The sequence below is a fragment of the Aquila chrysaetos genome, chromosome Z, assembly GCF_900496995.4.
Source record: "Aquila chrysaetos chrysaetos chromosome Z, bAquChr1.4, whole genome shotgun sequence".
Classification (NCBI taxonomy): domain Eukaryota; kingdom Metazoa; phylum Chordata; class Aves; order Accipitriformes; family Accipitridae; genus Aquila; species Aquila chrysaetos.
In genome coordinates this window covers 49,613,835-49,636,813 of record NC_044030.1, presented here as the reverse complement: position 1 = coordinate 49,636,813, position 22,979 = coordinate 49,613,835, and the positions used below count along the sequence as shown (strand labels likewise).

Genomic DNA, 22,979 nt, shown 5'->3' with positions numbered 1-22,979 from the left:
TTCATCATTATACACAGACATTCTTAGAAAGCTGACATTTTAAAAAAGTGTATGGACTTCTGAGATATCTCAGTTTCTGGGCAAGTATTTAGACCATTAACAGGATCAGTATTACAGACTTATTTTTAGGAACAGGATGACTGTCTACAGAAAGATCTACAGGGCCGGGATGAACAGCATTAGTACTGAGGTCTGGCAGATTTGGCAAATCTAGTTCCACACAGAGAGAAAATAAATCCCATTCAGTTTTTAGAAAACAAAATCTGGACATTCCAAACTGCAAGCCCTAAAAATTTCAGTGTATTGAATCTTGCAGCCTGTTCTTTCATTATAAACCCTATGAAAAATGGCAATTATAGATTCAAAATTTTTATGTGATTAACAACGTATGCAGTAAGACAGAACTTCAGTTCAGACTACAGACTTCACCATCTGTAAAAATGACAAAAGACCAAGAAAATCTCATATAAAATTAACTTTTTGTCCCCTATGATAAAAACACAACTCTGTCTTCCAAACTGATCTCTGTCAGAAAAAGGATATGGTCCTCACTGAAATCCCCTATATAAGAAAAAAAACCAAACAAAACCACCCCCCCCCCCCCCAAAAGCCACTTGCCTTCTCCTCCCTCTCAAAGAATAAAGTTAATATTAAGTAACTCTTCAGGAACTCTTCCAAAATGTTTGTTTTCTTTGCCAAGATTATCTATGTAAAAAGCCCCTACATTAGAAACCCTCTCTGGAATTGAGATGCATTTCCCTTTTGGCTAAATTTAGGGAAGAGACAGCTATATATCCAGTTTAAGTTTACTGAAAGATCTCAGCTGACAGAATTATACTAACTTCTGCAGTGAGTAACTGCCATTTGTTCTCCCATTAGTCAAACACAGAAACACACAGCCTGGCAGATGCTCTGAAAGCTGGTTGAAGTACAAGTCCCTACTTTTACATTGCAACTATCACACTGGCAGCATATACTGCTTGTGTGTGTGTGTGCATGTTTATGTATATGGCTATACTAAGTGAAAGCTACACAAAAGCACCAAAAGGTGGGAATGAGCATATCACAGCAAGCCACTAATTCTGCAGCAAGAATGCAAGCTCTTCAAAACCATAGCAAGAGCTCTCCAGTACAGCCAATGCTATATGTACTTTTTTTACTCATTTCCTCCTTGCTGCACTGTAAGTTTCCTACTAGCCTGCAGCTGCAAAGAACAGTACACCCCAATACGTGGAGGACACTGCCGCAGCCCATGCTTAAGCCAGGCACCCAAGACCACCTGCAGCTGGTACTTCCAGCTCCCACAATGAATCACTTCAGTGACAAAAACCAGGAACATTATTAATTCCCCTCCTCAGCCCCTTCCACAAGTCAACAGCTCAGTGGGATCAGACAAGCTGGTGGAATAAGACACCAGTGCTGGTGTTAATGAAGCACAGTAAGATGACAGCTGGGCTTTAAAAAAGTCAGTTTAAACAGCCATGTAATCACACTCTGAATTCACCAGTATGTAAAGCATGAAGTTCTAGTTACAGTTTTGCTGTTCCCTCAAAGATATAGCTTGACTATATAGGCAGAGCAGAGGGTCTAGCTGATCTCACAGCCTGTCTTTGATGTCGTGAACAGTGACAGTAATAGCCTATGTAAAGGTAGGGAGTTAGACATGCTTGTTCACAAGTGTTAAAGGCTTTTAAAAAAGTTGGGTGGATTAGAGTACCTGGTACTGGACAAGCATTAGAAACATGGCCAAGAAAAAAAACAGTTTCACTGTTCAATACCAGGGTACAAATGATAGGGCAATCACAGAACAGGTTGTATTAAGAAACATGTTGAGGGAGGTGATTGTCCCACTCTACACTGCACTGGTGTGGCCCCACCTCGAGTACTGTGGGCAGTTTCGGGTGCCTCAGTATAAGAAGGACATCAGACTATTAGAGTGTGTCCAGAGGAGGGCAACCAAGATGGTGAAAGGTCTCCAGAGCAAGACTTACAAAGATCAGCTGAAGTCACTTAGCTCGTTCACCTTGGAGAAGAGAAGGCTGAGGGGTGACCTCATGGAAGACTACAACTTCCTCACAGGGGGGCAGTGGAGAGGGAGCTGCTGATCTCCTCTCTCTGGTGACCAGCGATACGACACAACAAAATGGAATGAAGCTGCATCAGGGGAACTTCAGATTGGACATAGGAAAAGGTTCCTCACTGAGAGGGTGGTGGGTCACTGGAACAGGCTCCCCAGGGGAGTGGTCACAGCACCAAGCCTGTACAGTTTAGTTTTAGGTAGTCCTGCGAGAAGCAGGAGTCAGACTCGATGAACCTTATGGGTCCCTTACTACTTGAGACATTCCATGATCCTATGTATCCACATTGGATGTTTTGTTTTGTTTAAAATTCAATTAAAAAAATACGTATTTTAAATTTTACCTGTTGGCGGGACTTCATAATCCTCAGGAATGGAAATTCTTTGCACCCATAGGAAGCAGCTAATATTACATGACGTGAATGACAACAAGAAACACTTCTAAAAACAGACAGGCTGTAAAAGAAAGGCTAAAGAAAGTGTGGGCCCACTGCTCAATGGGGCAAGAGACCTCATGACAAAGAACTTGACTTATGTACTCAATGTTCTTTTAGACTCCATCTTCACTAGTAAGATCTTGTTTCCTCAGGCCTCCAAGGTACCTGAGCATCCTCACAGAGTCTGTGGCAGTGTCAGTGCCCACAAGAGAAGAGGACTGAGTTAGGGTGCACTTCATCCACAGGGACACTCAGGTTCATGAGACCACACTGGATGCAAGCAGGGATACTGAAGGAGCTGGTCAGTACCATTGCAAGGCAGCTCTCTATCATCTTTAAAAGGTTGTGGTGATCAGGGAAGGTTCCTGATGACTAGAGAAAGGCAAATATCACATTCATCTTCAAGAAGGAAGATCCAGGGAACAAGAGTCCCATCAGTCTCACTTCAGTTCCTGGGAAGAAGATGCAGAAAATCATCCTGAAAGCCACTTCCAGACACCGGAGGAACAAGAAGGTGACTGAGAGCAGTCAACATCGGTTTACTAAGAAACACCCTGCCCAACTTACAGCCAGATCTATGAGATATGGACTGGATAAATAGATTATGAGATGGGTGGAGAACTGTCTGGACTGCTGGACTGAAATGGTTATCTTCAGCTGTGTGAAGTACACCTAGAGGCCAGTGACTATCAGTGTCACTCCAGGATCAACACTTAGTCCAAAACCGTTTAATGTCTTGAATAACGATTCAGTGGGATCAAGTGAACTCTCAGTAAGTTCACAGATGATACACAGGTAACTATTTTTTTGAGATACCCTGTGCTGTCCAGGAGAAGCTCCACCATACAAACGTGACTGTTGGGTTAGAAGATGTTCCAGGAAGGGAAGAAAAAAGGTCAGATGAGCTGTTCGATAAGGCATACAGAAACTCAGTCAGCAGGTGAGGTGAACTCCCAAGAAAGCCAGCCTGCAATCTAGTGAAGATGGAGAAATGATGTTGATATGGCAGAGGATGCCAGTCAAAGAGAAGAAAGACCAATAGCAGCACTGATGAATGGAATAACTGCTTGATGGGACTGGATGAAAACAGAAGAAAATGCAGATGCCCACTGATGTTTTTCCCTGTCCTGCTCCAAAGCCCATCTGTTCCAGGGACACCAAAGACTGCAGTTAATGGACAGTTTGGGGAAGAGAGTTATTTTTATGATGCACGTCATTGGAAGAAGCCACACTCCATCTCACTTTCTCTGTGAGAGGAAAACTGGAGCATCAGTGTGGGCAGCTACTTAACACACAACACTAAACTTGGACAGAAGAAAATTACCTTTCTTAATTTTGCTTTCTTCTGGTTTACACTGTAACTGGGAGGTTTCTTACACCACCACTAATAAGCCATTCCATACAAGTTTTAGCTCAACATAGGGAAGAGATGATAACATCAAAATAAGGTTTAACAAGATCTCATTCTAATAATGTACCTAAGAAATATTTATGAAAACAATGCAAGACTAAATCATATTGGAGCATACAAATATCACATGACTATCATGTTGGTAAACAACTACTACCACAGAGCAAAAGAACAAGTGTACATAAGCTTTTACTTTCATTGTTGTTACGGACAGATGTGTAAGACAGCTGCCCCCTCCCCAAGACTCTTCTCGCCAGTCCACCCCAAAGAAAGATTTTTCTCCTTTTCTCATACGTGCCAATACAGCATTACGCATACAAGCATTCAAATTGATCTGCTGGTAGTGATATCTTACCTCTAGTTCACCAAACACCCACTTTGCTAGCCTGCAGCTGTTGAGCTTGTATTTAAAACCTTTGTCTACCAGTTGCTTCAAATAAAAGACAGCTTCCTGAGAAAGGGCAAAAGAAAACTTATTTTTTCCCCCCAAAAACAGTGGGTGGAAGAAATCCACTGATATTGACATTATTGTGTAGGAATGATCCTACCTGCTTGATCAACCTGAACTGACCAATCTCCATAATATCTGATCTGCAGGCACCTTCTAATGGCATTCCAATTTGCTACTCAAGACAACTGAGTGCTATGGAAAGAAAAACTACCATGTATTTAATTTATGTAATTCCATGCACTGCTAAACAAAGGAAGGGATCAGGGGACAACAACTGTGCACTACCTATTACCTTTATATAATTGGGAACCCTTTTCCACTATCCCTTTTCCAGCAATTTGGGAAAAATTATGAAATTGTAATACCTGTACATAAACCTACTAACAACTGATTCAGAAGTCTGCTTACAAAAAATTGACCTGTCGAAGACAACACCTACCCACCAACATGTTTGGCAGCCTGGGGTCCCCACGTACCCAACAAGAACCACCCACTTTCAAAACACAAAACTTTGCTTTTCAGATTCCAGTACAGAAAGCATGAGGAACAGCCTCAAGATGTTCCACGGAAGCTGGTCTTCTCTTATTGCCTATTTCTACAAATGCATATCTTGCCACCCCTGATGCATAGGAGTCAGAGATCTACCACCCCACGTAGATACTTACGCAGTTAGAAACTGCACAAGCTGTCACAGTTGCTCCAGATCAACACAATCTCCTTATTACAGCACATTAGAGCTTCTGCAGGGCAATGAACCACTACCAAAAAGCTGTTGACTTTCTCCTACTTTTTCATTTTCCTGAATGAAAGGAGGCCATCAAGAAAGCTGGAATAATCTTGCTTCAAACAGACCACACCAAGCTACCTGTTGTAGTTTCATTTACTGAGCTGGTAATCTAAGAACACCTCCATACAGCAGACTCAGAACAGGTTGGTAAGCTTCCCCACAATGTGCTACAGAAAAATTCAAACTGTACTTTCAGTAGGAGCTATGAGATATGTTAGAATTCCAGGAAAAATGAACCATTACTACATCATTTCTGCAGCCCTGCAGATGAATTATACTGATCATGCATCAGTAGCAGACAAACAGACTTTGTGTGGTCCTGGGCTGCCGCACCCCATGTCGTTTCACAGTGAAGAACAAGTTCATTCACCAATGAAAGCAGTAAAAGTAACAATGAAAAGCCAGTTGCCCTGAACAACTATTATTCCTATCCAAACCGAAAAACTGACAAGGGAATAGAAAACCTTTTAGAAGTCTTTTAAGTTATTTGCTTGAAAGTAATACATAGTTGAAGAAAATTCAATTACTTAATTATGAAAAGCACAAGATTAAAGATAATCCCTTCCCTAGAGCAGCATTATACCTAAGGTTGGCTCTGGGTAGAAGCCAACTATTCCAGCTGACACAGAGGAACTGCAAGGCACAAGGGAAGATAGAGAAAAGAGAGAAATCCCCATGATTTCATCTTCATTACATGGATTAGGAACGTAAGTTTTAGAACTGGCATTATGCAGGCAACTCAAGTGACTGAAAAGACATTTCTCAACTGTTAAACAGTAAAACCACAAAGATCTGAAAAACAACTCAAACAACAAAGCAGCGGGTTTTGGCAAAACCTGAATTTTTACCTTGATTTTTTTTTTCCTAACAATTGTATCCCCTCTCAGAATGATTCTTTCTCTCTCTTGACTCATTAATAGATCAACTGTCTTCAAGGAAAGAGTTGCCTTGCTACAGAAGCAGAGCTGCTGTATTTCCAAACCAATTTTACAGACCATAGACAAAAAGCAACACCAGTGTTGCTAAAAAGAATCATTACTACTCTAAAAGTGACCTATTCCTTGCATCCTCTACATCTGAAACATCAAACTGTGTCATTAATAGCCATGTACCTTTGTAATAATGTTATTAATTTTACTATTTTTGTTCATAGTAGTAACTGCTCTCTAAGGGGCATCCATAAGGCTTTCCTTTCATGAAAAACTCAACTATTAAATGTTGTCTTTGTACTCCTGGATTAAACAACTAACTTTGAGTCTCATTCCAAAAAGGTGGGAGTATTACACAATACAAACATTTTTATTTGTATATTTGCAGATATGGGAGAGAGGACTGTATTAAATCACTGTCTTAACATGTACTGAAAATATTTTTACTACTTTTTCCTGCAAGAATCAAAATTAAGCTATTCATAATTCATATTCAAACAAGTGACACCTGAGCAAGTCTATGTTTCCAGAGGCAAAATTCCATTTAACTGTTAGGTAGCTGTCATTCAGCATCTTCAAAATTAATTTATTTTTAGTTGGCTCAATAAGCAGATTAGGTGTAATTTTCTATTTTTTTCTTGAAATTGAAAAACATGCAAGCCAAAAAAGCAATAGAACCAGCACTACTGGCAACACAAAATACATCAATGGAGTCAGACAGACCCTGGTTATAAATGGTTTTAGTGGGGTTCAACATTCAAAATCTACTTCAAATTTGAAGATAATTTTGACTATAATTTCCCTGTCAGCATCATTCCTCTTCCCATATCTATATGCAGGAATCACAGTGCCACCTCTTTTCCCGCAGGCTCTTTCATGTTTAGAGGCTGAAACTAATCAGAAAAAGCAACTGGCAAATCTAGGAAGGAATGATCATGTAAGAATCAATGCTTACTGGTGTTTACTTGATGAAAACTTCAATCCTACTATACCTACTCATGCACAATTTTGTGCTGTGTCTAAAGGATGAGCTCTGTAGGAGACTACAGGTATATAGTTCTGTCACTAACACTAGCTTGATAATTTGCTTGGTAAGAAATGGATTAAATAAAAGTCATCGTCTGTACACAGGGTGTCTTTGGGGATTTCAAGCAACAGGTTGGATTATGGTATACGCTGCTAATTCACATGAGTCATATCTGTATACATGTTAGCTTCACATCATTAGGTACTACATTGAGTAAATGGTGCAAAAAATTCTCAGTAGCATCATTTCCACAGCAAACTTTTCTAAAATAAATGTCATTTACAATATATATGCAAAGAGATGGAACATAAAAAATTACACTGAATGGTTCAATTGAATTTGCCCAGCATACTCGTGAAAATATTTTATTTCCTCTGTAAACATTTCTTTTTACATTTATGAGAACAAGGTCAACTGAAAGTAGGTAAATGGTAGAGACAGACTTGAGTGCAACTAAATCTTTTCAGGGGCGGGGGGAAGTTCAGTGTAGAAAATAAGTTTCTGAAGGTGGAAAACTTTGACAAAGAACTTCGCAAATTGGATATGGCCTTTGTAAGATTGAACCAAACATTCCTATTTACCTTCCTGACTACAGAAACACAATCTCTGAAGCCAAATCAAATCCTTCTTCTTGTAAGGGCCAAAAAAGTAATTCTCAGTTTGGAAGAGAAATTAGCAACTTGGTGACCTCCTACTAATAATGACTGACAGCACATTCATGCTTCAATTCTGGTGATAGCAAATAAAATGCTAAGATAGAAATATTTCACAGAGTTAATCTACATGACTGGCACGATCCTAAATGTCCTATTTGCCTTAACTAAAGTGGCCACAGCAGCACTGCAAAGCTGTCCTACAGTTCTGTTCTCACTTGTTTAATTACTCAGGATATCCGAATGTTACTCATTCTCTCCCAGTGAACTGCAGTATAACCAGTCAGACCTTTGGGCATATGAAGGATGGGATGCATATGGGGAAGGGTAACCATGAGAATGCACCAGCAGACTGCTAGCACTTCATTTTAAAACAACAACAAAAAAAGGGGTTCTCAGCATGAAAGACAAAAGAACATTGGCTGTAGCAAATATCCCTGACTAGTTCGCATCTGGGGTGTGACAAGATGTATGTGTGAGGGAAAAGGGGAGTTGTGAGGATCCAAGTGATAATTCAAGAAATCTGCAGCAAGCGACAAACGCATAGACAAGTCTATACTGAATATGGGAGCATGCAGGTGCCAGGTGAGCCTGCACCTTTCCCTTCAGAAGGGCATATTATTTGTAAAATACATATGTTTATGCAGATGAGAAAAAAAAGAATCATGTTTAGTGGTTTACGTCAGAAAAACGAATGAGAGAACTGAGTTTCGAGGTGTACAGAACTCAAGTGATTTACACCATTATTTAAAAGCATGTAAGCAAAAGTCCTCCAGCTTAGAGTCTTTTCTTAAAGCTATTGCTCAGCATTTTACATTAACATGGTACCTCAATCGTTTTGAAGGACATGAACTTCATTTTGCCTGACTTGTTGCCTGTCAAGGAAATTCATTGACTTGTTACGTTTACTTTTTTTGAAGACAGCTATAAGCTAGACATATTGTTTTGTCTTACAGGTAAGTGCAAAACCCATCTCATGCTTACTTATCCTGTAAATGCTTTTCTCAGTCTAAAGCATGGAAGTTACAACTGAGTTAATGTTTCGTGAATTCATTCAGTTTTCTATTCTACTTATACTTGGAAGCAAGAGCCAGCTTTCTAGGGCTTCTACAACAGTGACAAGAAAAGTCTGTATACAGCATTTCGTAAAAGTGTAACAGGCCTTTCAACGCTGGGAGATGTAAGCCCTTCACAAAGACTTTTAGTAACAAGACAGACAGAATGCTATTACATCTTCTCTGCCAAGTTGATCAGACAAACTACTAGGTCAGAAACCCTACAGAGGGAAGCACGGAACACCAATAGCATCAAAAAAAGGGACCCATTTCTTGGAAAGAAATTGGGAAAATGGAGAAGAAAAAAAGAAAAGAAAAAAAAAAAAGGCAAGCAGTTTGTAGACTCCAGAAGACAAAAGGCAACGATGCAAAGCATTTTAAGAATGACCATGCTGATATATTCAGGGAAAGAATTTGATCAAAATACCCCACATTTCATTGTTTACAATTAGGCAACATTTTGCTTTTGTTAACTTAAGAAGCCTAAAATTAGAAGGCACAGAAAATGAGCAATAAGAGGGACATTTCCTATTTTTACTTTTTTAACCACCCCCATTAGCCCCCAAAGTCCCTGCTGGCATAATTTAGATTTATTACACTTGTGGGTAAAACTTGTCCATTGACAACTGACCTGATATGATTAATATTAAAGCAGTAGCTCATGAAGTTTTCCAGAATACAATCTTGATCTTTTATTTGCAAACACACTAAAGAGCCAATACATTGTCCAGACATGGATACCCTCTTGCACCTAACAAATGCAAACACAAAACACAGCTCAGGCTTCTATTGCAATACAACTATAGTTGTAACAGTTATTTTCTCCAAGAGGATAACAAGGTCTTCCAGACTATACCCACTACTTACTTTTGCTTTGTTTTCAAAGATCCTTTTCAGCAGACTGAATATTCTCACACTAGCTCCCTCCTCTTTCCACCCCAGAACCTACTACTGTCTAATTGTGCCAAATAGGGCTACCCATTTTTGTTACGACTGTTCAAAAATACGAAGATAAGCATTGGCATTTATATTAGTAGACCCACAATATGAAGACTTGCTTAACGTCTCTATCAGTGACCTGGAGGAAGAGATAGAACATACTCTTATTCATGAGGTTTGCACATGACAACCAACTAGGGAAGGGAAGCAGTCAACACTCAAGAGCAGGGCTGCCACCAGGAGGGACCCAGACAGTCTGGAGGAAAGGGTTAACAGCAGCCCCATGGAATACAATTCAGGAAAAAATGCCAAGTGCCAAGCCCTGTCCCAGCAAGGCAGAGCCCTGCAGCCATGAGGCTAGGGGCTGGGAAACAGCTCTGGGGGGTTGGCCCTGGAAGACAGCAAGCTGAGCCAGGGCCACCTGTGTGCCTGGGCAGCAACAAGGGCCAGCAGTGCCTACAGCCTTGTGAGCAGGTCACAGCCCTGAGAGCCAGGAGAGGGCAGGGACTGTACCCTCTGCTGGGTGCTGGTCAGACCCTGTCTGGATACTGCCTCTGGTTTGGGTCCCCAACACAGAAACACCACCAACAAAATGGGAGGTGAGAGGAGGCCACTGAGACAGTGGGGCTGGAGCCCTTGCCATGCGAGGACGGACAGCTTTGGGGGCACCCAACAGCGTGCCTGGCACCGATGGGAGGGAACAGAGGAGATGCAGTCAGGCTCTTCACAGTGGCATGTGGCAGGAGGGCAACAGGCAGCAGCACAAGCTGACAAACGAGAGGCTCAGGCTGGAGATAAGGAGAAGCCTTTTCCCCATGAAGACGGCCCAGCGAGGTTCGGCCACCTTCGGCCACGGGAGGTTTCACACTCAAGCAAGGAGCTGTGAAGTCCTGAGCAGCCTGGTCTGACCCCATGGCTGAGCCACGAACGGTCCCTGCCAGCATGAATGATTCTGCCATTGTGTGAAACACAGCAGAACAGTTTCCACTAATCAACAAAGCATAAACATAAAGGTTTGGCCCTCTCCTTCCTCCAAATGGGAAAAATTCCTTTGGGCTTTTTCATATCTATTATTTCTACCAACACATAAAGAAATCTTGGTAAATTTTCTGGTTCAGACTGTGTAACATATACATAAATTTAAGTAGGTTTATTTATACTTAGAGTTTCTAACTTGTTCTACCTTATAACTAGAACCATTTCTCTTTAAGTGAGAGACATTTTATTTACTTATTACTTCCTCCCATCACAGTAGCCCTCCTGTACTTCATCTCTGGAAAGTCAAGCAAGCAACACTTCATGTGTAAGGTCGAAGTTCTGCTTTTGCAGAAGTAAACATGAATTGCTTGGTTGTGAAGACAGATAGCTAATCATGTAGGCACATGCTCCTTTGCTCACCCATTCCACTTAAAGACAACAAGCACTGAGCTCTTATATGAAGTTAATCACAAAAACACTTCACTTTGTTTCACTGTCAGGTCAATCTTTATTATACTAATCATGCACCAGCAATAAGCAGCAACATCTTTATTGTGATGGCTTTTGACATGGGTGCAGGACTCACCCCTCCTGCCTTTAGCAGCTTTCTTCTGAATTCCTCTGTCGGGTTGTTGAATGTGAGCTTTTCACAGCGGAGGTGATTTACAGGTGGGTGGCCTTCAAGGTGCAGGAATAAGTCATAGTCAAATCGAACTTTCTTAGGTTCTTCCTGAGGGTTGAAAATAACCAGATAGAAACATCTAGCACCAAAACTAACTAAGTTGAAAACAAGGGCTACATAAAGACTGTCAATTAAAATGAAAATTATGTCATTTTTAACCATTCCCTGTGTTCTCGGATACATGATGGAATTTACCAAGCGTCAGCCGAGCTACAGTAAATCAGAGAAGCTCCTATTAGCCCATGAAAACACATGGTAAAATGCATGAACCCCATGAACTTCAAGCTGTCCTGACAAGGCTTAACTGAAAGTGTTATGTCATGTTTGGCACAGGCTACAGACATACGCATAGACAAGTATCATGATTCAGCTGACACAAGGTAACTCAGTCACCAACACGATCACACTTCTGAGCTCTAGATAGTACTGAAGACACTGCAGTAAGTTTTGAATGCAAATTCCTCCACTGAAGCCAAACACTATTGTTTTCTTCACAAAGTTGTAGAAAGGGGTAAGAATGAAACCGCTGCAGCCAACTATATTTATCTCCTATGTATGGAGTCTGCTCATTTATTAATGAAACTTCATTGCCTTGAATAAGTGTGGCCAGCTAGATTTCACGTGTCCCACCACAGCTTCCGAGTGATTAAAATTCTCTGCCAGTGCAGTGAAAAAATGAAACTGAATGTTCCCTGTACCAATATGGAGAGAGAAAAAACAGGAAAGGCAAATTTATCTTGGAAGCATTTTTTCAAGGACTTTGTCTCAATAGCTAACAACTACAGCCTGCTGCTGCTGAATTTGGGAAGGAGGTTTGTTTGTCACTTCCCTAATTCTTTAAAGCTTAGAATATTTTCCATCAGGGTGAAATGCCTATTAGATTTTCTAGCAATTTCTACCTGAGAAAGCCTCAGCTGAAAAAGGACACTAGTGGCATTGAATAGACTTCAATTTATAACACCAGAGAAAAGATACTAATTATAACTTGTGTTATATATTTACACAGTCCCTTCTAGAAACTGTATATGTCAGGTGCTCTTTTAAGGCAGTATTAAGTAGCCCTTTCTCCAAAGGTCCTGATGTGCAACAGAAGCCACCAAACCAATGTCAGTCTTAAGGCAGAACACAAGGAAAAGGCCACATTCAGGAAAAGCTTTAGTAAAAAGGGAACCATGAAGGAAGAGGGGGAAGAGATACAGCAAAATCTTAGCACATATCCAACACTGCATGTAATCAAAATGTGTGCTCTGTTCAGTGACAGATGCTTAAAAAAAAATCACATTAAAAAATGTTTTCTTTTGATTTAGGATTCCAAAGATGTGAAAAACAGAAAGCATAGAAATGTCAGTTATTCTAAAAGTTAAATCAGAGGTTTCAAACACAGCCAAGGGACATCCTTATTGTCCCACCTCTAGACTTGGAGCAGAGACAACAGAAGGGGACCTGAAATAAAAGGCCTGCAGCAGTCTGTTTCTGAGGACAGAATAGAGTAGTTCCCTTACATGAACTATTTTCTTGACAGACCATTTTCAAAGGTAACCACGGATGAAGATATTTCTTATTGATAGAAATATTAGCACATGCTTTCTTGTGGAAAAAAAAAATGGAAGTGTTTTACTCCCCGGTCTGCTTAGAAAACTGTGATGTTGCTATAGGCTAACAGTTGGTACCAGCAGCTTTGCCATAAAAGCAAAGTTATAAGAAGTTATAAATGGGAGTCTGAAAAGAATTCTGTGGAAAGTTAGATGAACATAACCAGTGATTTCAAACCGGACTTTTACTACACAAAGGACTTCCTGTACCACTGCCATTATTTCAAATCGGTGTGACAGTAAAGGCAGAATATACTGCAGTTTATGAGCCTTATCCTAAATGGACCGCATCTTCCAGAGTAAAAGTCTTCTGACCTAAAAGCATTTTTTCCAAGACTTGGTCTCAAAGGCTAACAACTATAGCCTGCTGCTGCTGAATTTGGGAGGGGGGGTTAGTCTGTCATTTCCTTAATTCTTTAAAGCTTGGAATATTTTCTGCTGGGGTGAAATGCCTGTTAGATTTTCCACCAATTTCTGCTTAGTCCTGGGAACAGGCGCTCTTTAATTCTCTATGGTCCAGGTGGCTTCCTGTACCCATACCTCCTCTATTCATTAGGGTACTTTCTGAACCAGAAATTGAAAAGTTGTCTACCTTGAATAAGTGATGATGCTCTGTCTCCTCTTCCTCCTTCTGTCTATCTCCTCTTTTTCTGTACTGGAATACCTGTGAAGTGACTTAGGGGAGGAAGAGTAGCTGAGCCAGGAGAAAGCAGTAATTTGCCTCAGGAATGCCAGCTCAATTTTTGTGCCACTTTTCCTTTGTATTGTACTGACCCCAGGTAAGGACATGCTGCTGCAGCTGTGTGAAGAGCTAGCTGACTCACAGTCCAACTGCTGCTTGTTGTATTCCATGACACCAAAATAGGGGTGAGGGATGTTTGCAAACTTCCTAATTCCACATGCTGCTTGAGGGTGAGGTGAGTTGTAATCACTGCTGCCCTCTTGATCTCAAGTCTAAGCCACAACTCCTGCTGGAGAACTCCTGAGATTTGCAGGTCTCCACAGTCAAAGGCAGCCAAAAGTCTGAGTGGGAAACAAAAAAAACAAATGTCGGGCAGGAAGCTTTCTGTAGAGATGCTTCAATGATTGTCTCACTGTCTTTTGACTTTGTCTGCCCGGTTTTGGGATGAGCTCTGAACAGAGGAGTTACAGAGAATGGGCTGCTTTTCATTAGATTTGCTGAATGAATCAAAACCACTTCCCTAAGGGAGACAGAGCTAAAAAGCATACCAAAAAAAGCCAGTCAACTCACTGTGGCAGCTCTGTTTCCTTTTCCAACAGCAAACAGGGTAGACTAAACACTGCTCTTCACAGATTGATACAGGGAACATTTCAGAATTACCTGTTTGAAACCTACAACTTAGAAAGTGCCTGAGCAGAATTATCCACACCTCACACCTTGACAGAGCTTTCTGTGAAAGACAAAAGAGTACTGGAGTATCTACCTGAAAGCATACACAGCTAACAAAGTGGTACTCTAACACAAATTTTAAGTGACCAGTGTACCAGCAGATGTCTTTTACTATGCATTTCTATTTTCTTTTGGTTTTAGTTTTCCAGCAAGCATTCAATTCATTGAAGATGTAACACTGACTTGATTAAAATAATTATGTTAAACTACATCTTGGTAATAAAAACCAAACACACAGGTATCTTAGAAGTGCATACAAAGTACAATAGCAGCTTCATAGAGGCACATGACAATACAAAAGGAACCTAAAATATTGCAGTTATTAAGGTACTGTACATTAAACCTTGCAAGCGTTTTGCTCTTTAATTCCACACCCAAATCCAATTCTTTTTATCTGAATGACTTACTAGTAATACAGACCCTGTTACGTACGTTAAAGGAAATCTCTGTATTTGCTATGTACGAGACCCACAGTAAGTGCAGCATTTACTTAGATTCAGAGTTTGAGATATCACAATAACGCAAGCTTTGTAGAACACCACTGGGTTTGTTTTTAAACTGTGCTCCCTCATACTGTTGAGTCGAGTAGAATCAATGTTCACAGGCAGTCTAAAAGAATGTTTTCTTTTAAACTGAGGATGCAGGATTCAAAAAAAAAAAAAACTGTTTTGAAAGATCAAAAACTGAACAAATTAAAAATATTGGCCATACTAACACAGAATAATGAGTTCATTATGAAATAAACATAAGATTGGTTCCTTTCTTAAAGTTTAAGTGGCTCTTGAACTTCCTTAAGCGTTATTTAAAGTCTATCCACTTCTGAGTAGGGCTAGTAATTCTCCGAACAGTTACATTCAACTTCTTCATTTTATTAGGTAATCCTAATTTCAGAGAGTTATGTAGTAAACACAATTATGCATTTCTAAAAGTTACAGTTAATTTAAGTTGAGGAACAGCACTGACAAAGATAGCTTTAAACCTTATTTTTAACTGAGTTTACAAGTTAAACTGTAAATCTTTAAAAAAAACCTGACTTCCACATGATTTTTTTTTTTTTTTTTTTTTTTTTTTTTTTTTTTTAAGGAAAAGTATGTGATTCCATACCTTGTTTTTGAAGTAAACCTCAATTGGTAAAATGAAACCAGCATACCCGGATTCTTCAACTTTGTAGGGTGGATCCTTGCACACTGAAACAAAGAAAAAACCATGTATTTAACACAAAAAAGGACTGGTTTAAATGCACAAGCAAAACATATACACAAATAATCTGTGACAATAGTTCCATGGCAGCACCATTCATTACAAAACTGCACACACACAGTAGAACATGTCTGTGCACAACTCAACATGAATTTTGCAAGCAAACCATTCCTGCCCATATATAACATATAGTTTAGGGAAAGCAATTTCCTCCCCCCCCCCCCCCTCCCCCCCCCCCCCCCCCAATCCTTTCAGACTGCTAAAGCAGAACCACCGGGGACTTCAACACCAGGTGGACCCACTGAATACCCACAAGGGCTACATAAGCACTGGAGCCAAGGCTTGTTCTGGGCATGAAAAATATACAGGATTCCACCCTGAGAAAGTTAAACTTGTAGAGGGCAGAAGAACTGGTAGAATTCATGTATTCATAACTTAATACTAATAAAATCCTAATTCTAATAAATGTAATTTAAAATAAATTAATTAAATTAGAACTAATGCTAATAAAATTGAAATCTGCATTACTGGGGGAAGAGGGAACACAACACAACATTCCAGTACATAGTGGAGATCCTCAGGAAGGTTAACTATTGTATTATGTTAAAACAGCATCCACATTTACCCTGCAGGATTCAGACTTCTTCAACATGACAGTGAGTATTACTAGCTCAAATATACAATCTCTTCCTTCAAGTTTTCAGTTTAATTCAAGAGCTTGTAGTTACATGAAATCCCCATAGTTTTGAACATGAGCTCCCTGAAGAAAGTGGCACTAGCCTGTCAACTCCAGACGATGACAAAAAGCAGGTTGTTACAGAACTTGGACAGAAGCCACCTCTTTCTTCTCCTGTTTAGCTGTGTGACAACCTCATTACAGAATTCATACCCACATAACACATAGGCACAAAGGTAGGCTAAGCTTGAGAAACCATGCATCGCCTGCAGCTTCAGCCCAGATGCTGCCAAATGCTGCATTAATATGTATGACAACTCATGTATGCACTACCATCTCCATGACATCACAGCACAGTGACAGTTTCTCTGCTGTAGACTGATATAATGATGCAATTCATACACAAAGGGTTGACTTCTTCAGAAACATTTACTCAAGCTCTATCAACCTTGCTGACTGAAAAGAAAATTCAAACTCCCAGATGGATCATCATTTGCGAAGATGTATGCTCTTTTCAGAATTGCCTGGTACCTGCTCACTGCACTGTATCAGGTGCAACTTAAACTGTACTTTACAAAAAGCATGTCTTGCAATCAACTGTGGTGGGCCTGAATACCAAAATTATTCTTTTTAGCAAGCACCACAGATGGGCACTTACCACTCTCTAGCATCCTGAAAACATGACAAGGCCCATTAGACACATCCAGGAATATTACCACTGCTACATTCTCAATAGTATGATCACTACGTCAGCTTTCTGAGGACATGCAAACGTGGTTAACACCCAAGCAGATGAACACAGTAGAATTTTCTCCTACTACCTTGCTATTCTCCTCCTGCTCTGCTAGCACCAAACCCACACAGGGACTTCAAGGATGAGGAAGATTCCAAGTCCTTGCTCACGTGCTGCAGCTGGCTATCCCTACCCAGTTCACTTTGTGCAAACAATGGAAAGGAAAAAAGATTACAAAACCGGGGCAAGAATAATCTCTTTTCCAGACTCTTCTGCAACACTGTCCTCTTGCAGCTACAGAATTTAGTTCGTTTTTCTTGGCAGGAAAAAGGAGGATCTATAGTTTATACAGTGGGATTTGAAAGATTTTGAAGAAAAGTGTTATGATGATAGGTCATATGTGAGAGGTGGTTTCAGACATACAAAGCTTTTAAGTTGGAAACTGAGTGCTTTGTGCTAGAACCTCCCAGAAGTAGTATTTCACCTTATAATGACATGTCTTCCCTTAAGAGAGCTTACCAGTATTTGAAAAATGTAAATGTAATAGTCCTAGTTAAGCACAGTGACAGGTTACAGTAATACATACTGACCACTTCTTCAGTCAATGAAAAAGGAGCCTTCCTGCTCCTCCTCTGCCTTCAGAAGACAACTTGAGGAGAAAACCTTTCCACTGTTATTTCAATGGCCATGCAGGGTTCAGAAGACTGAAATCCACTTATATAAAAACATGGAAAGATTATACAGCAGATATTTATCCAGATGGAAACATAGAAACTCTAGAAACTGTAATGATACATTAACTGTTAACAGAGATTTCAGGCTCTATTATGTGACAAGTCACAAATCACCTTTTTTCCCCCCCTAATAAGTATCATGTCAACTTCTTCTGACCACTTAATTGGTGCAGAAAACACTGTCAGCATAAATATTTTTCATTCTCTCCCTTAAATCTCTCTTCTTTCAGATTTACACAGCTGTTAGCCATGCTGAATAGTACCTTGTCAGAGTTTCACATTACAGCTTTGAAAACAAAGTCTGTTACACTTGCAAGCTTTGTTGAAACTTGGGTGACACATTACAAAACAATCACAAGGAAAGTACTTTGGGTGCCTTCCCAAACTGAAAGATGGGCTTTTAATAGAAAGAAAATTCTACAATCTTGTGAACTAAATCTTCCTGGAGAGAAAAAAAAAAAAAAAAAAAAAAAAGCAAGCAACTGAGCAAAGCTCCATGCTATTTCATACATGTAGACTGCAACTAAAATGTACGCTATTACATTTTTCTTACCTTTCTTGTGGAAGCTACTACACGTACTGGCAGAAACAACATCTCTGCACACTCTGAACCAGCACTCACTGGCATAAGCTTTTTTTTGTTTTGTTGAACTGTCACAAGTAGTAACCAGGGCTGCAATGACATGTGTGGTTTAGCCAAACCAACAGGCAACCATCCTAGCAAGGTCTGTTGAGTGGAGAAGAGAGAAGTGGCAAGAGTTAGGTGAACCACAAAAAAGGTAGAGAGAAAAAAAGTAACAGGAGAGGGAAAAAAAACTAAAGTGGAGAAGAAAAAAAGAAACAAAAGCAAATTGCAAGTATAGACCAACAGAGCAAAAGCAACAAAAGAAACTAGGAAGGAGTGATTTTGAAGAAGGAAGCATCTGGAAACCCTAACAGGCTTCTCAAAGCTTGTTAAAAAAAGCAGCTACACTAGACCAAGTAGATAGGCAGAAAACACTACCCTTCTACAGACAAACAAACAATTTCCTCCTCATCCAGAGGAAGAGACATTTCCCCAATGACTTCTCTCCTCTGAAGTAGCATCTACAAATGCATTTCAAGCACCAGATAAACAAAGCCTCTTGCACAACGTTATGCCTAAGATAAATGCTTTTGGTCAGGTTTTTTTCCTATGGAAACAGTTTGCATGAACACAATGGATTTCCTCCCTCCCTCCTATATCTTTTGACTAGGCGGTCCAACTTCAAGACAATCTCTATGACAATTAAGGCCCTACAGATTCCTGAAGATCCAGTTAAAAATTAGTGCCTGCACTGAGAAGGCAGCTCCAGAGAACCTCTCCACTGAGATGCAGGGAGATGCAGCCAGGAGTATGCAGAATTACAAACCAATTATAACACAGTGTCTCTTCTCATGAGGAACGCAGGGCCAGGAAAAGAGAAGTAAAGAGAAAAGCAAAACTATGCAGATTTCTTTAGACCCACTGGCCACAGAATAAGCTGGGGGTTTTGTTGTCTGTGTAAGGCAAGATAAGGAATACATGATACTATACTGTTATCATCTCTTTGTCAGAAGGCAGGATCATTTCTCTTCTTCCAGAAATGGAAGCCTAAGATTAATCTTAGGTATTTGCAAATGCATTTGCTAAACACAGATAGACCAGGCCCCTAAAACAATTTTAGGTGCAATTTTGAAATAAACTCCTTATTTTTATGCAACACAATTACACAGTTGAAGTTCATCCCTTCTGTTCATCATGTTTCATTGTACTTCTGGGGTGCACATTGCTGTAACAAGTAGTAACATTGGTATTTTTGAAGCCACAGAAGGGAACTTAGATCAAACTATTAGCAAAGGCTGTTCAAATACTGCACAGGAGCTTGAACTTACATGAAACTAAAAGACTACACAAGCTGTTAAATGAGCGAGGGAAGAGGGGAAAGTGTAGAAGCTGAAGAAAGAAGGCTCAGGTCCTAAGACAAGAAGTAGTTCTCATAGGTGGAATGCCATTCTTTCATAATGTGGGGGAAGCATACGCATGTACACACATGTGCAACTGCAGAGGTACTGACTTCCAGTACTGTACACACCTCAAGTGCCCCCCTACAGTATACTGTCACTTAAATTCCCTTGACAGAGGACTATTTAGGCATTCAGCTGCAATCCTAACTATATTACAAACACTCCACAAACAACAGGAATAGTCGGAAGCTCATTTTGACCAGCTTTCCCGGACATGCAAATGCAGTAATTTGCAGCTGATAAAAATTACTGAAATACTCCTCAATCAAAACATGCCTTCCAGAGACCAAATGCAAGATATCAATGTGCATCTTTAAACGAAAGCTCAGTAACTACATTATCATCACTAATACACAATTTTATTAACAAGGATTTCTTCTCCATAAGATCTCAGTATCTGTTTGGTAAAATTGCATATTATACTCATTTTACATATAAAAAAGAACTGTGAGTGCTCAATTCTCATTCAATGCACTCTACAACTAAATTCTTTTATAATGCCAGCATAATGAGTTACCCAAGATCACACACAACAAGCCAGGACAGGAATTTATGAGTTGAGGATTATCTGTCCCCTATTTGTCAGGGAGATATGCCTTCTCTACAGCTTATACAAATGGCTTAAATCATTTATCTCAAATGTTTTGCTTCTTTATTCCACAAGTGAAGCACTGCTTTTTCTTTTGTTGTGTTCACGCATGCACTCCCATGTGTTGCATCAGACGTTAACTGACACCTAAGGAACCAATGCAAATCAAGCCATGATGATGCATTTTAGTAACAGTGACGACACTGAGGCCTTTGGAGATAACAAAATTCTAGTAAGAGCTATCCTTTTTAAAAACTGTAACATGAGATTCATTTGCCATTCCAACACTGTTAAACACTTCATTGTGAATAGATTTTTCCTTTATTAAAAATGCAGTCAGAATGAGTAAGGAAAGGCTGAAGTTCCTTTTAGGCAGATGCTGACACAACAACATCAGGATGATGCAGAATAATGACTGTAACAACTCACATACATTTTGTGCACCCTGCAGGTGTCCTTACAGGAAGTGAAGTATTCTGATAGTTCTCTGGTTTAATCATAACTTTTTTATACTGGTATTTTATAGACTCTTGCCTATAATTACTCATATTGGTCACTCTTCAGCCAATTTTTCCCTCTATCCATTTCTGTTTTCATTAAATGAAGTCCCACTTTCAGAGGAAGGCAGATTGTGGTACCAAATCCCTCCCGCAGTAAGAAGTCAGCTTTAAATATTCAGCTATGATTTCCATAACAGCTCCGACTCTGCTACTCAGTAGCTCACCTTCCCAGCAGGTGGGCTCCAATACTTGGAGTCTATACAAAAAGAGCCAGGAAAAGAATGGGTCCATTATGCCCTACCTTCAGGCACACCTCAGCCATTAGTACCAACAAATTGCTAGACAGGTCCAAACAAAAGCTAGCAAAAATTCCTAAGTTGAGCATGGGTTAAACAGTGCCTCCTACACTAGGAATAAGGAGCTCCCATTTGCTTAACACCTTATGCTGACAAGTATTTCATGAGACACATACAATTCCGAAGTGAAAGCACAGAGGGCACTAAGAGAGAACCAAGACTGAGATTTCAGCACTACATTTACAATCATACTAAGTTCCCTGTCCCACATACTGAATGCCCAGATTCCCACCACCTTCTAACAGCTGGATAGGATAGCAAGATAAAGCTTATAACCCCTTAAAGTGAACCCTAACTAATTTTTGGAGTGGCATATTCCATATTAATGTCTGTTCCCTGACCATTGGATAGCTTCTTCATCAAGATCAAACTAATACAGAAGACAGGAGGGCAGGGAAGGGGGGACAAAAACCTCCATCATGCCCAACAACATTTTCCAAATCCAGGTCTTACTGGAATACTTAACGCAGCATGGGCCTTTAAGCATTGCTAAAAGACCAGCAGAGAGAATAGTAAACACCCACTCACTCACAATCAAATTTCTTATCACTCCAAACAGAAATAGACTAACAAAGATAAGGTTTTGGTTTTGGGGTTTTTTTTTGGGGGGGGGGAGGGACTGGTTGCTTTTTCTTTGTTTTTTCACACAGTCAAAAGGCCCCATAGACCCTCCTAACTCTTCCTCTTAGCGCACAAAGACATCAGCAAGCCTTAAACACAGAATTTTGAGTTTCTGAATTACAGCACTGAGCTTCCTACATGCTGATTCAGGTGGAGCTACCTGCAGTTTCACATTTACAATGCTATCAGTAACTCCAAATGTGGTTTTCTGTAATTTAATGGTTTGGTTTAGGTTTGTGTGGTGGGGTTTTTCATAGCGAGGGAGGGGCTGCAGGGATGGCTCCTGTGAGAAGCTGCTAGAACCTTCCCTGGCTCCAGGTCAGACCCACCTCTGGCCCAGGCTGAGCCCATCAGTGATGGTGGTAGCATCTCTGGGAGAACAGATTTGAGAAGGGGAACCTGCAGTGAGTAGGGGATCGGAATGTGAGAGGAACCCCTCTGCAGACACCGAGGTCAGTGCAGAAGGAGGGGAGGAGGTGTGCCGGAGGAGGGGATGCCCCTGCAGCCCGTGGTGAGACAGCAGGCTGTCCCCCCCCAGCCTGTGGAGGGGAGCGGAGGAGCAGATGCCCACCTGCAGCTCGGGGAGGAGCCCATGGTGGAACAGGGGGATGCCCCCAAGACGGCCGTGACTCCATGGGAAAGCCTGCGCTGGAGCAGTCTGTGACTGAACGACTGCAGCCCACAGAAAGGGACCCATGCTGGAGCAGTTCATGAATAACTGCAGCCTGTGGGAAGGGCTCACGCTGGAGCAGTTCGTGGAGGGCTGTCTCCCATGGGAGGGACCCCACGCTGGAGCAAGGGAAGGAGTGAGGAGTCCTCCTCCTAAGGAGGAAGGAGCAGCAGAGACAACATGTGATGAACTGACCCCAAACCCCATTCCCTGTCCCCCTGCGCTGCTGCAGAGGAGGAGGGAGAGAGAACTGGGAGTGGAGTTGAGCTGGGAAGGACAGAAGAGAGGGGGGAGGGTGTTCTAAGATTTGGTTTTTACTTCTCATTATCCTTGTTTTGATTTGATTGGTAGTAAATTAAGTGATTTTGTTTTTTCCCCAAGTTGAGTCTGGCTTTTGCCCATGACCATAATTGGTGAGTGATCCCTCCCTCTCCTTGTCTCAACCC

The 22,979-nt window shown here is 40.7% G+C and overlaps 1 protein-coding gene across 2 annotated transcripts in view; it reads right to left on the bottom strand.

Moving 5' to 3' along the window:
* Positions 1–22,979, bottom strand: part of MLLT3 (MLLT3 super elongation complex subunit) — a 136,815-nt gene that overhangs the window by 49,617 nt on the left and 64,219 nt on the right. For both annotated transcript variants that reach the window (XM_030005521.1, XM_030005522.1), the window contains exons 3-4: positions 15,534–15,616; positions 11,331–11,474 (exon numbers count right to left, since the gene is read on the bottom strand). In XM_030005521.1, coding sequence (XP_029861381.1) covers positions 11,331–11,474; positions 15,534–15,616 — 227 coding nt within the window. The remainder of the gene's footprint in view (positions 1–11,330; positions 11,475–15,533; positions 15,617–22,979) is intronic.